Source organism: Hetaerina americana, unplaced genomic scaffold, assembly GCF_022747635.1.
Source record: "Hetaerina americana unplaced genomic scaffold, ioHetAmer1.1.p SCAF_45, whole genome shotgun sequence".
NCBI classification, from domain to species: domain Eukaryota; kingdom Metazoa; phylum Arthropoda; class Insecta; order Odonata; family Calopterygidae; genus Hetaerina; species Hetaerina americana.
Window position 1 is genome coordinate 2629518 of NW_027287041.1, and position 14241 is coordinate 2643758.

Below are 14241 nucleotides of genomic sequence, written 5' to 3' on the forward strand. Positions count from 1 at the left end.
GCAACAAACGTGAATATCGATGCATTGAGATTTTGATTGGTGATTTTCTGCGATTTTACAGATGAAGTAAAGATAAATTTTTGCATATCCATACGTTCTGATTAAAAAATCCAACAATTCTCTTAGCCACAGATCCTATTTGCAATCACCTGACGGCAATTTCTGTTTCCTCGCCATATTCCTGTGTGATAATAACATTAGAACCTGAATTGGACCGACAAGACTAAGGAATTGGTTGTAAGAACCAGTGTTTTGGTTTGCGAAATTACGTGGAGTTTTGTCGTGAAAGGTTTACTATTCTAAATCTAAGATAATGAATAATTCTTGTAAGCGTTCATCGTATCGGTGGAGACCATTCTTTACTCAAAGCGAGCGATGTGTAGTGAATAAAGTTCGACTTCTCATGTTGGATCGCTGGTGAAGTTTGTTTTGTCGTGACATTTCTCTATAAGTATCATTTGAAAATGTCGGTGGATGGTGGTTTATTTTTATGCAGGCTTTGTCTAAAATCCGACGCCTGTCATGTCAATGTATTTGTTGCGAATGGAACAGATGGAATACTGGTATTTGAGGTAATTCAGGACCTACTGCGGATAGAGGTGAGTGGTTGACCATAATTACATCATGTTTGACATTCATATCAGTCAGAAACTTTTGATTTGAGCTGGTCGGTGGAAAACATTTGTGTCTAATCACTTAGATGTTCATATTAATTGCATTATAGGTAACTAATGCATCATGCAGTAGTTACATACAAGAGGATAGTACTCAAGAGTCACTTGTTCGTCGTCATCTCATAGATTAATGCTAGTTTTATTTTGTTGGAAGAGAAGCAAATATGCCCACAGTTGAAACTTATAAAGTACACAGTTCCTACCGAAATTTGTGCTACGTAATGTTTATGCAAAACTAATAAAATGCGGTTTTACTACTACTGAAATTGTGCTAAGTAGGGCGGCTGTACCTATTTCTTGTGTGCCATCTATTGTTTCTCAGAAATATCTGTCAAAACAGATCGTATCACTTAGCTAGTGTGTAGAACTGATGATGTCTTAATACCGAATCCTGACCGAATGACCCGGGAATCGAACCCGTGCCATTCAGTCAGCAGTATTTTGTGCACTAACTGCTGAACTACCAGGTTCCCCATTTAAAAGTCCATTTCGGCCGAATATTCAGGATGAACAAAAAGCGGTGTCAGTAAGTTTTATATGCAGAAACATTTCTTAATTGCTTTATTCCAACTTTCTGTGGGTGCGTCTTTCCGTAGGTGCGTTCGTTGACGGACACATATGAGATGGAAATAACTTAACTGAAATTGGCCCACAGAGAGCTAGCCCACGACTATTCACCGGGCGTTAGAACTCTGGATTTTTCAGTCATACCAACGTAAATATTTTTGCACGACGTAACTAAGTAAATCCCCTAAACCATCGCAGTAATCCGACTACAATGGACATGTTACACAAAGTGATACTCCCTGTAATCACTTACAATTGTAAGACCGGAATGAATGATGTAGTATACGATATACGGCCCTAGAAAGACAACTACACTGAATTTAGCCCAAGCGGGAGGTCGTCTTTCATAGCAAAAACTAGGAGGTCCTAACGAAAACGTTTTCGACAATATCTGCTGAACTAGAAAAGTACTTTTCTTGAAAATCACCGAAAACACTCGGAAATCCCTGCTCTATCACGACCTAGGCATAAAACCCACATCCATAGGCTAATGTAGTATCCAGGGCCCAGTGTAGTCCCGAGTGTAGTCAGTTTTAGTTCCTATTCCGAAAAAGGTAAAGGCTACATCATGTGAGGACTACAGGACGATAAGTTTGATATCCCACGCAGCTAAAGTTGTTCTCAGGATCATAAACAAAAGGATAGAGAGAGTAAGGCAAATGATATAGATATATATACATAAATAAATAAATATAAATATATAATTACCCTTTTTGCAATTTTTATTCGGATATACATTGCATTGATGTTAAAAAATTATTTGAATTTATGAAGACGCCCTCCCAACCATTATTTCCGTTTATTTCGCCAAAAGCGTGTTAGTAATATATATTTTGAACAAATTCAAATGAATTTAAATACCTAATGACCACGCACTAAGCAGGCAGGCAGGGTTATGTTTAATGGGAATAAGTTGTAATAATGTGGTTTTTGATGTAAACTGTCATTTTTTAAAGAAAAATTCCTTTTAAAATATATCGCGAATTTTTCGTTTAAAAACGTATTAAAAACAATATATATTTCCAGACATCTTCATATTGCGAATAAATTGGTGCTCATCTTAGAAATATCTGTTTTAAATTCATAGCAGTTCATAAAAAAAGACTTAAAATGCTTAGTTTTGACAATAACAAATAATATTATGACAGCAGTTTAAAATAATTCATATTCGTGTTTCGGAGTCATGTCGACGTAGTTTGTCCGGTGTCCGCTAGCGCTGACTCACGGGTATCTCAAGTATTGATACTGATTGTGCTGCCTCTGCTGGGGAATTTGATTACTCCGTGTTCAATCCCTTTCGACTCCTCCGTGTTCGACTTTTTGAACGAGTTAACGTTGGTATTATCGTTATAACATTTTATTTATTAATATTAATCTCAAATAGTCGTAGATTTAATCCCAATTGTGGCGTTCGTAATATTTCTACCGAGTTTATTCTCGAAATAATTACGATAATCGATAGGTTTTGCGTATATTACTGGACAATTAGGAAATTTTTATTAAACTGAACGTCTTAACAGTAAATATAGAATCTTTTGTCCCTTTCTGTCCATTAAAAACACGAGCTGAAGCCTTTAAAAACTTTATTTAGTTATATCAATTCAGTCTTCCCTTTAAAGACAGTAGTTTTTTAGGGTTCTTTTTAAATAATAGCAGTTTTTATCGTACAGGGTTCTTCAGGAAAATAAGTGTACTGATTTTTTCCCGTTTTTTGACAAAAGGGGAGTCGTCCACTACGAATATGTACCTGAACGACAAACTGTAAATGCTGCATTTTACGTCCAAGTGCTCGACAGGCTTCGAAAACGAGTCGCCCGCGTCCGGCCAGCGATCAAAAACATCTGGCGGCTGCATCACGACAATGAGCCGTCTCACACCGCGCTTGTCGTGTCGGACTTCTTGGCCAAGCACGGCGTGGGAACGCTGCCGCACCCGCCCTACAGCCCGGACTTGGCACCACCGGACTTCTTTCGGTTCCCGAAGATAAAGAGGAGTCTGAAAGGAACGCGATACGGGACTTTGGACGCCGTCAAAGAGGCCGTGACGACGTGTCTTCGAGAGGTTCCCGATGATGCCTTCGCGGGAGCGTTCCAGGAATGGGAACGCCGCTGGAACAAGTGTATCGACTCACAAGGGTCCTATTTTGAGGAATATTAGCTTAAGATATGTTAAAGTGTAATAAATTTTTTTCCCTGAGCTCAGTACACTTATTTTCCGGACGAACCCTGTATATTCAAGAAGATAAGATAAGAAGAAGAAGAAGTTTTTGATAAACAGGCGAACACTAATTTTGCCAAATTCCTTAAAGTAAAATTAAACTAACAGTAATAAAAAACAAAAACATTATACTAATTTAATCATAATTACAATTAATAATAAATTAATTAAAATATTTTGATATAATCCTTAAAGTAAGTAAATCAAAAAATTAACATAATATACTATAACGTACTATAAAGGTGAATGATCTTAACCCTACTATTTATGTAATATGTAATATTTATAGAATAAAAATAGAGCTTATCCCTTACAATTGTTAAACCAATCAATAGTTACTTTAACCCTCTTAGTGCGGCGGGCCGATATATCGGCTTTCGTATCCCTGGTGAAAAGTGGGTCGGGCCTATATATCGGCTCTTGCGTAGGCTTTTGTTTAAATCGCTGTAACTTATGGTTTTTTCTTTAATAATTTATGGTTTTTGTGCTATCGATAGGTTGAATTCCATAGAATTCCATAACTAATTTTTTAATTTTTTATTAGCAATTTTAAATGCTTTTCAAATAGTATAATTCTTACCATAATTTTTCGTTCAGTTTTGTACATGTCGGGAAGCTCAGCCCAATTGTTTGCTCGTTTTTTTTCTGAGTGGTCTTTCCACTATGAAAAGCCACTGAAAGGCTACTAATTAATCTGTTTTCATCTGCAATCCCTTGAATGTGTTGTGGTGTGGTGGTGTTGATATATAGCTGCTAATTCAGACTTTGTTGAGACGATGGAAATGAGAGCACTGCTTGGTAATAATTTTGGTTTCTCTTGCCGTCCATCGTATCTAATCAATTGCGCCCTGTGTATTGGATTACATTGTCAGCAGTTCTCTGTGAGTTAGAACTTGGTTTTTTTCTGCCTTTAGATTGTAAGCACATTGCCGCTGTCTCAAGGAAAGGGGAAAAGTCCCAATTTGACTCAGTGAGATCAGCCTTTTCAACAAAATCGAACTATGCAGAGGCTGACAAAAAAAACTTGCAATTCACTGGTTTTTCTTTATTTATTTATATTTTCTACATCTCTTTTGGATTCTTTATTATATTTAAATATCGTAGTTTAATTGAAAAATGTTTTTTTTAAAATATTAGTTTTGTGTCTAAAAATCGAAATATTATTGCTAAAAAAATAGTCTTCAAATTTATGATGCTGTAATAATTACATTTATTTTTCAGATGATGTAAATGTATTACATCATTATTAACTACAATATTATATTTTAAAATAAAAAAACTGCATATGGATATCTAAACAAATAACTTCATAATGTTTTTTTTCCTAAGGTGATACATTTTCTTAAATTACCCTTCGCACTTCTCACTAAGTACCCCTGGAATCCCCACCGCACTAAGAAGGTTAAAAATAAAGTAAATAAATAAATGATATTAAATTAAATTTATCTCTCGAAAAACTAGATACCTTTATAAACGAATAAAATATCTTTACGGAAGGCTATTTTTGATACTTATCAAACAGTAACCAAATTAATCCATCAGTTCTTATAAATTAAATAAAATTAATCATCCCTGATACCAAAGGCACTAACGAAAAAGTATTGTTTTTCCTAAATAAATTTTCAAAATATTTCAACATTACTTTACAGTACTAGTAAACTATTACAAAACCAACTTTTTCAGTAAAATACTAAAGTAAAAGATAATTCTCTAAAATAAATTCTTATTAAAACAAGAAGTTAATTTTTATCAACCAATCCTGAATCGCACAGGAACCTTTCCAGTGTAAATGGAAAACACACGTGTTTCAGCCACAAAGTGACCCTCTTCAGCGGACCGAAAGGAAGACACCTCCCAATGCAAGGTTGGAAGTAAACAACCGGAGACAAACGTCAAATATAGGGGACCAATCGAAATAGTTAAGATGATGGACAGGGGGAGGAGTAATTTAAATGTATTGGTGAAGAGAAAGGTCTTCCTCTTCACCATATACCAATGAAGTACCTGTGCTTGTGTGTGTGATTGGTCTTTGCCGGTCACAAAGTGTATGTGCTTGAGGAATATCATGGAATCTTTAACGGGGTCTACTCTACAGCCACGTGAAGGATTCCATTTCCATCTGAAATTCTAAAACAGGGTCTCCGAGCCTCGGGAAGGATTCCAGTCAGGCTGTGTGTGGTCTCTGACGTGGATTAATTCCCCAGTAAACCACGACAGAGGGTAATTTAAATGTATTGGTGAAGAGAAAGGTCTTCCTCTTCACCATATACCAATGAAGTACCTGTGCTTGTGTGTGTGATTGGTCTTTGCCGGTCACAAAGTGTATGTGCTTGAGGAATATCATGGAATCTTTAACGGGGTCTACTCTACAGCCACGTGAAGGATTCCATTTCCATCTGAAATTCTAAAACAGGGTCTCCGAGCCTCGGGAAGGATTCCAGTCAGGCTGTGTGTGGTCTCTGACGTGGATTAATTCCCCAGTAAACCACGACAGAGGGTATTCAGGTCGAGAGGTTGTGGTTGGTCCCTGACGTGATTCCAGTTAAACCAACACAACAATTGGTCTGACGAGAGATTTGCGACTAACTACTACGGCCATTGGAGTTTCCTTTTTCACCATTCTTATTTCAGTCAAGGGAGATTGGGTAGAAAAATATAATGTTTTAAACTCAAAATCACAGTCTTTCATTGCCAGACCGAGAAACTGTAACCTCACCCTCAAACATGGGACCATTAATTCATGAGGTACTCCTAACAGCAAGTACGGGATCCCTTTCAAAGGAAGAAGGAAGGCATTATTGCAAAACTGGACCTGGCACGAATAAACCCACCCTGTACTTGAAGTGAGACGAAACGGCTAGTTACTTGGACACATTACTCTGTATCAACTGTTCGAAATTGCAATTACCATATTCCGTGACATCAGCCACGCCGCCTGGGGACAAGGAGAGGAAGTAGTCGCCCACGCAGGGGGAACAGTGCCTCTTCCGCCTCTTACTCGGGAAGGGTCGCATGACCCTCGTCACAGCGTCGCCAACACTGAAAACAAAGAGACAAACCAGCTGTAAGACTCACATTCAACAAAAGAGACATACACAATTACTGTAGTTAAACGTGGTTTGAAACTCTTACACCTAAAATAAGAGGTCTGCTCAAAAAGTATGGCGACTTTTGTGTTTAATCAAACAACATAGATATATACATGAATATATATGCATATAAAAATTTATATATATATATATATATATATATATATATATATATATATATATATATATATATATATATATGTGTATATATATATATATGTGTATATATATATATATATATATATGTGTGTATATATATATATATATATATATATATATATATATATATATATATATATATATATATATGTGTATATATATATATGTGTGTGTGTGTGTGTATATATATATATATATATATATATATATATATATTTTTTTTTTTTTTTTTTTTTAAGGTTATCTACCGGTTAAGGTAGGTTTTTTGATGGACACAACTACCAAACAAATATTTTGTGACTACTAACAAAACACAACCCTAAATTCTACTCTGTATCAGGTCCCTCTTCATCTCGGAGTACTTTCTTCCTCCCTTCATCCCGTCCAACATCCCTATCCTGTTCCTTCCCTTTCCTCTTTTGCCCAACATTCTACCCTCTATCACAGTCTTCAACATCCCACTGCCGGTCAACACCCCCTTCATCCACTTTTCCTGCCTCCTTAGTAATATCTCCCAACAAACCCCTCTCTTCGCCCACCATACCAAGTACTTCCTCATTTGTTTTCTTCTCTGTCCATTTCACCTTCTCCATTCTTCTCCACACCCACATTTCAAAAGCCTCCAGTCTACGTCTATCTTCCTGCTTCAATGACCACGTTTCCGTGCCGTACATAGCTACGCTCCATATCAAAGTTTTTACGAGTCTTTTCTTAACATCCTTACTCAAAGCCCCCGTCATCAACTCCCTCCTCCTCGTGAAAGCCTCTTTGCCTAGCGCAATTCTTCTCCTTACGTCCCTACTACTTTGACCGTTTGGTCCAAAACACTACCGAGATACGTAAACTGTTCTACCTGCTCTAGTTTTTGCCCTCTTACTTTAATGTTAAGATTAGCCTTTTTCTTTCTAGAAAATCGCATAACCTTTGTTTTATTAATGTTGATTCTCATCCCATACCTGTCGCACTGAATTTCCAATTCACTAAGCAATGCTTGCAGCCCCTTGGCTGACTGACAAACTAAAGCTTGGTCATCAGCAAACCTAACTGATTTTAAGAATCCCCCGCCCACTTTCATTCCTACCTCCAGTTCTTCCCATGCCTCTTTGATCATTTCCTCTGCATACAGGTTGAACAGCAACGGTGATAATGGGCAACCCTGCCTTACACCCCTTCCTAACACTGCCCATCCTGACTCCCCGTTTCCCACCCGCACCTGAGCAGTCTGAGACATGTACAGGTTGCGGATTAGCCTCCTTTCCCTCCAATCTATTCCTATTTTCCGCAATATACTCATTAGTTTTTCCCAATTCACTCTATCAAACGCTTTTTCGAAATCTACGAAACAGGCAAATACCTCCTGGTTGTGTTCTATATTCCTCTCGATTAATAATCTCATTACTGCAATGGCATCACGCGTACCTCTCCCCTTCCTAAACCCAAACTGATCATCCCCTAAGTAATCATTTGCCCTACTCTCTACCCGTTTGTTTATGATCCTGAGAACAACTTTAGCTGCGTGGGATATCAAACTAATTGTCCTATAGTCCTCACATGACGTGGCCTTTACCTTTTTCGGAATCGGAACTAAAACATCTCTCACAAAGTCTTCCGGCCAGATTCCCTCCTCATAAATACTACGGATCAGCCCATATAGTCTCTTCCTCCCACATTTTCCTAAGCATTTTAAAAGTTCCACGGGAATGTTATCTACCCCCACGGCCTTATTTAGTTTCATCTCCCTTAATGCCCTTTTTATCTCATTGTCTAGTATGCCTGGACCTACGCTGTCTTCCTCTACGTCATTTTCTTTTTCAATGTCTAACTGTGTTGGTCTGAGTTCTTTACTATACAGTTCTTCTATATACTCCTTCCATCTCTCTTGGATCTTTCCTGCGTCAACTATTACCTTACCCGCTTTATCTCTAACTATTAGCATAGCTCTTCCTTTCTTACTTCCCGATAACGATTTAACTTTGCTGTACAGCGCACCGATTTCGCCCTTCCTCTGGAGACTTTCCATATCCTCGCACTGCGTCTTCCACCATGCGTCTTTTGCCTTATTTGTTGCCCGCCTCAATTTATTGTTCAATTCTTTGTACTTCATTTTGCCTAATTCTGTATTTATATTCTTCCATTTTCGCCGCTCATCCATCTTTGTAATCATCTCATCCGTGATCCATGGTTTCCTAGTCCTTTTAGCGTTAACGGTTCCAATAGTGTCTTTTGCGGCTTTAGACAACCCTTTTTTGATCATTTCCCATTTTTCTTCGATAGTTATAAGCCCTTTACCATCCTCCATGATTTTCTCTACCGCCTGTTTGTATTCCTTCCTTTTCAACCCATTTAATGCTTCTACATTCCATTTTCTAACTCGCCGCCCCTGCCTTATCTTTTTGAAACGTACGCTACATTTCATAACAACTAAATTGTGGTCTGAGTCCGCATCCGCTCCCGGGAAGCTGTGGGAATTTATCACACTATTCCTAAACCTGTGTCTAACCAGGATATAATCTAGCTGATATCTTCCTGAGTCACCTGGCATTTTCCATGTATACCTGCGTCTTTTGTGGTGTCTAAACCAAGTGTTGGTGATGACTAACCCCTGTCTCCTGCAGAACTCAACTGCTTTCTCCCCACGGTCATTCCTCGTGCCTAAACCGTAGTCGCCCACCTCATCACCATCTCTTCCTTCGCCTACCGTCGCATTCATGTCCCCCATCACTATCAAATGTTTCCCTGCTGGAACACACGCGATCATGTGCTCTAACTGATCGTATATCTTATCGACCTCTTCTTCCTTATGGTTGCTCGGTGGCATGTATACCTGAATAATAACTAAGTTCGTTGGTTCTGCTTTTATCTCCACTAGTAGTATTCTATCCGTTACCTGCTCTATGTTGACTACGCTTCTTCCTACCTCTTCATTTAATACTATGGCAACCCCTCGTTGGCTCTCGTCCCCACCGCTGTATATTATTCAATACTTATCACTCCAGTAATCCCCGCTATCTTTCCATCTCACCTCGCATAGACCTAAAATATCTATATTTCCCCTTTCCATCTCTCGCTTAACATTCTCCAATTTCCCTGTCCTCATCATTGTCCTAACATTCCACGTTCCTATTCTAACTAATTTTGTCTTCTTCTCCTGCGTCTTCTGTCCTGCTGCTGCTGGTTTTCCCTTGCAAGGGTTTCGTGGGATGACGACCGCGGAAGCCTTGCCTCCCCCGCTGCCGGGCACGACACACGGCCGATTGGGCCGAGCCCCGTGGTTGCCAGGACTCAAAATATCTCTATTGTCCATCATATTTTTCTAGGGAATGATAATTGAGGTGGTTTCCCGTTGCCTTCCTCAATAGTGTTTTTAACGTGACACCATCACTTACTGGCCGCCCCACTGGGGTCAGACGCCATTGCAGCCGCCTCACTGAGGAACAGACGCTGCCTGGACTACCTTTCGTCTGGCTCCTAACCTTCGACCTATCTGGCATGGGTGACCCTACCAGGAGCAATAATTATTACTCCCGCCAGTACAGCTCTAGGGGTCATCGGAACGCACAAGCCCTTCCACCACGTCAAGGTTGTAGTCCGGGGAAGGATATATATATATATATATATATATATATATATATATATATATATATATATATATATATATGTGTGTGTGTGTGTGTGTATATATATGTGTATATATATATATATATATATATATATATATATACACACACACATATATATATATATGTGTATATATATATATATGTATATATGTATATATATATATATATATATATATATATATATATATATTTATGTATATATATATATTTATATATATAAATATATATATATATATATATATATATATATATATATATATATATATATATATATAATAATGGGCTGACACAACATAACACAAATAGAAAAGAATAGACACATATAAAAGAACACTCACACGGTAAATTGTTCGAGCTTTCGGCCCTCTCTGGGGCCTTCTTCAAGAGAGACTGAAAATATGCTATGGATCAGGAGAGGGGAAAGAGTTATGGGCGTGGAGGGGAGGTGTGGAGGGAATGCTGGGAGGGAAATTAAATATGGCGGTTAAGGGTGGGAATTTTAAAGGAATCTTTTATATGTGTCCATTCTTTTCTATTTGTGTTATGTTGTGTCAGCCCATTATTGTGCCGCTCGTGTGAGTTTTTCCGTATAATCGAGATATCAAGCTACCTAGCTACTGTTCCTGTCTCTTCTGTGTTCGTCGTGGGATCCAGCACCAGGTTTTGCGCCGCGGATTCTGCTCTATTTTGAATGTGCTATCCTTTCCCTCACCACTGTCTTCCTTCGTTTCCTATTTATTTTCCACAACCTTCTTAATCGCCTAAACATGGACCACCCTCATCCCATTCCGTCTTGGATCCGAAATTTTCGCCGTAACGCCTATAAGCTCGCCAAATACACAAGCCACACCGAGTTTCTCACCTCCTGCCTGTCCTTAGGAATCGTTCCCAACGGTCTAGTCATTTCCCTACCACTATCTGCTACTCTTCCCGATATCCACCCCATACTTAATGCATTTTCTTACCAAAAATCTTTAGAATACACCCACCTTATCCTTATGCAATACCAATGCATTCGTGAACAACACAAATCAAACCTTTTTTCCCTCTTTAAAATAATCTCTTTGGCTTCTGCTCACCTAATTCCACAACTCAACGCCATAATTTCGTCTGCCCTACGTTCCCTCCAACAAAAACGTCAAACTCTCCTTAAAAAGCTGTCCAACTTGTATATTTCCTACTTCCGAGTTGGTCTCAAAATTCCACACTCTCACCCTTTCCCGCCACCTCCTCCTCAACCACCCCCACTCTTTCAATATAAGCCTGACCTACGCAGCATTTACAACCTTCCCCCTCCTCCCAAAGGCCCTCCGGTTTTTCCAAAACGCCAGCCACCACCGAACAATCCCAACACCCCCCCTCCCTCTGACAATGCCCATGACATTGTAAACCTTTCAAACACCAGCCTTTCAGACAATGAAATATCCGTTCTTAGCAAAGGCCTATCCTTCTCCCCTACACCAAAAATAAACCACATAAACATACTCACTGATACCCTCAATTTCTGCCGAAACCTTCGATGGCGCGCCTTCTGGAAATCACAAAGTAAACCTTTCAGTAACCTAAAAACCAATCCCGCACTTGACAAATTCCGCCCGGCTTCAACTCATGAGCCAAAACCCCTTCCTAGTCACCATCCTGTCGAAATTTTTATATGTCTTCTCATCGAAAAAGTTTCCAATCAATCCTTCAGAAAACATCTCAGACCGAAAAATAACCTCTCCATGAACGAACGTCATGCCCTAAAAACCCTACAGTCCAATCCTAACATCGTTGTTACCTCCGCCGATAAAGGCTCCTCTGTTGTAATTCTAAACACCAATGATTATATTTCCAAAGCCCTCGCTCACCTGAACGATACATCCACCTATACCACTCTAACCAAAAACCCAACACAAACTTTCCAAACCGAAATTCGGTCTTTTCTCCTCCACTCCGGACCAGAAGAAGGCCTCACCTCCCAAGACATATCCCTACTTTCACCCCCAAACCCCAGAACACCCCAGTTTTATCTCCTCCCAAAAATACACAAACCCAACATCCCCTGTCGTCCAATAGTTTCCAGTTACAATTCTCCCACCGAAAGAATCTCCGCATTCCTTGACCACCACCTACAACCACTTGTACTCTCCTTGCCCTCCTTCACGAAAGACACGTACCACTTCCTCGACCGTCTAAATTCCGTCTCTATTCCCTCCACACCCAACCTACTTATGGCCACCATCGACGTTACCTCACTTTACACTTCTATTCCCCATGCAGAAGGTTTATCCTCCCTCCGGCATTATCTTTCTCTGCGCCCCCTACCCCAGCGCCCCTCAACGGAATTTCTCCTCAATCTTGCCACTTTCGTCCTAACTAAAAATGCATTCACTTTCCAAAATTGTTTTTACCTACAGACAAAAGGCACAGCGATGGGAACGAGGATGGCACCATCATACGCCAATCTCTTCATGGGCCATCTCGAAGAGACCTTCCTGTCACAGCAACCCCTTCAACCTCTTTTCTGGGTCCGCTACATAGACGATATTTTTATTCTCTGGACACATGGCTCTGACTCTCTCAACAACTTCTTATCCGCCTTAAATTCATCTTTCACGGTTAAATTCACCTCTTCCATTTCAGACTCCACCATCACCTTTCTTGACACAGACATCTCACTTCAAAACAACAAATTCACTACTTCAGTACACATCAAAGCCACTAACCATCAGCAATACCTACACCACACAAGCTGTCATCCTCAACACACGAAACGCTCGATTCCTAACTCTCTCTCTATCCGCGGACACCGAATTTGCAACACCACAGCCACTCTCAACAAATACCTTGCCAATCTACACCTTGCACTCCTCAAACGCGGTTACCCAGAAAAGTTGCTACGAAATAAAATCCACCGTTCCACCCGACCACACACACCACACAATAACAAGCCCACATCTGACGCAGGACTCAACCTTTGCACCACCTATTACCCCGGATCACACAGACTGAAAACCCTCCTTAAAGAACTGTTTCCAATTTTACATGACAATGACGCGACCTCATCCTTACTACCCCAATGCCCATCTATCGCATACAGACGACCCGCCAATCTCAAAAACCTTCTGAGATCCACCAACCCTTTGGCGCCCCCCCGTGACAAATTTCCCAATATTTCCCAAACTTGCAACCACCCCCGATGTAAAACCTGTCCTCTTATTATGCCTACTCCCCTCTCCCTACATCCCCTCATAGCCCCCCCACCTCGTTCCCACGCTAATTGCCTCTCAAAAAATATTATTTATCTTTTATCATGCAAACATTGCACTTCCTTCTACATAGGTGAATGCATTACCCCCTTATCCATCCGAATGAATAATCACCGGTACTCCTGCAATTCTGCCTCACTCTCTTTTCTTCCTATCCCTTCACATACCAATTCCCACAACCTTTCATTCGACCAGTGTTTTTCCCTCAGCATCCTAGAATCCCTACCTGATTCAGCTACCAACATAGAGGTGAGAACTCGTGAATCCGCCTACATACTATCCTTCCGTTCCTTTAAAATTCCCACCCTTAACCGCCATATTTAATTTCCCTCCCAGCATTCCCTCCACACCTCCTCTCCACACCTCCCCTCCATGCCCATAACTCTTTCCCCTCTCCTGATCCATAGCATATTTTCAGTCTCTCTTGAAGAAGGCCCCTGAGAGGGCCGAAAGCTCGAACAATTTACCGTGTAAGTGTTCTTTTATATGTGTCTATTCTTTTCTATTTGTGTTATGTTGTGTCAGCCCATTATTGTGCCGCTCGTATGAGTTTTTCCGGACAATCGTATATATATATATATATATATATATATATATATATATATATATGTATATATGTGTATATATATATACATATATATATATATATGTATATATGTGTATA

At 39.7% G+C, this 14241-nt stretch overlaps 1 protein-coding gene across 1 annotated transcript in view; it reads right to left on the reverse strand.

Moving 5' to 3' along the window:
* Positions 1 to 14241, reverse strand: part of LOC139693225 (uncharacterized) — a 40947-nt gene that overhangs the window by 24779 nt on the left and 1927 nt on the right. The window contains exon 2 of the mRNA XM_071591330.1: positions 6367 to 6497. Within this exon, the coding sequence (XP_071447431.1) occupies positions 6367 to 6497 (131 nt within the window). The remainder of the gene's footprint in view (positions 1 to 6366; positions 6498 to 14241) is intronic.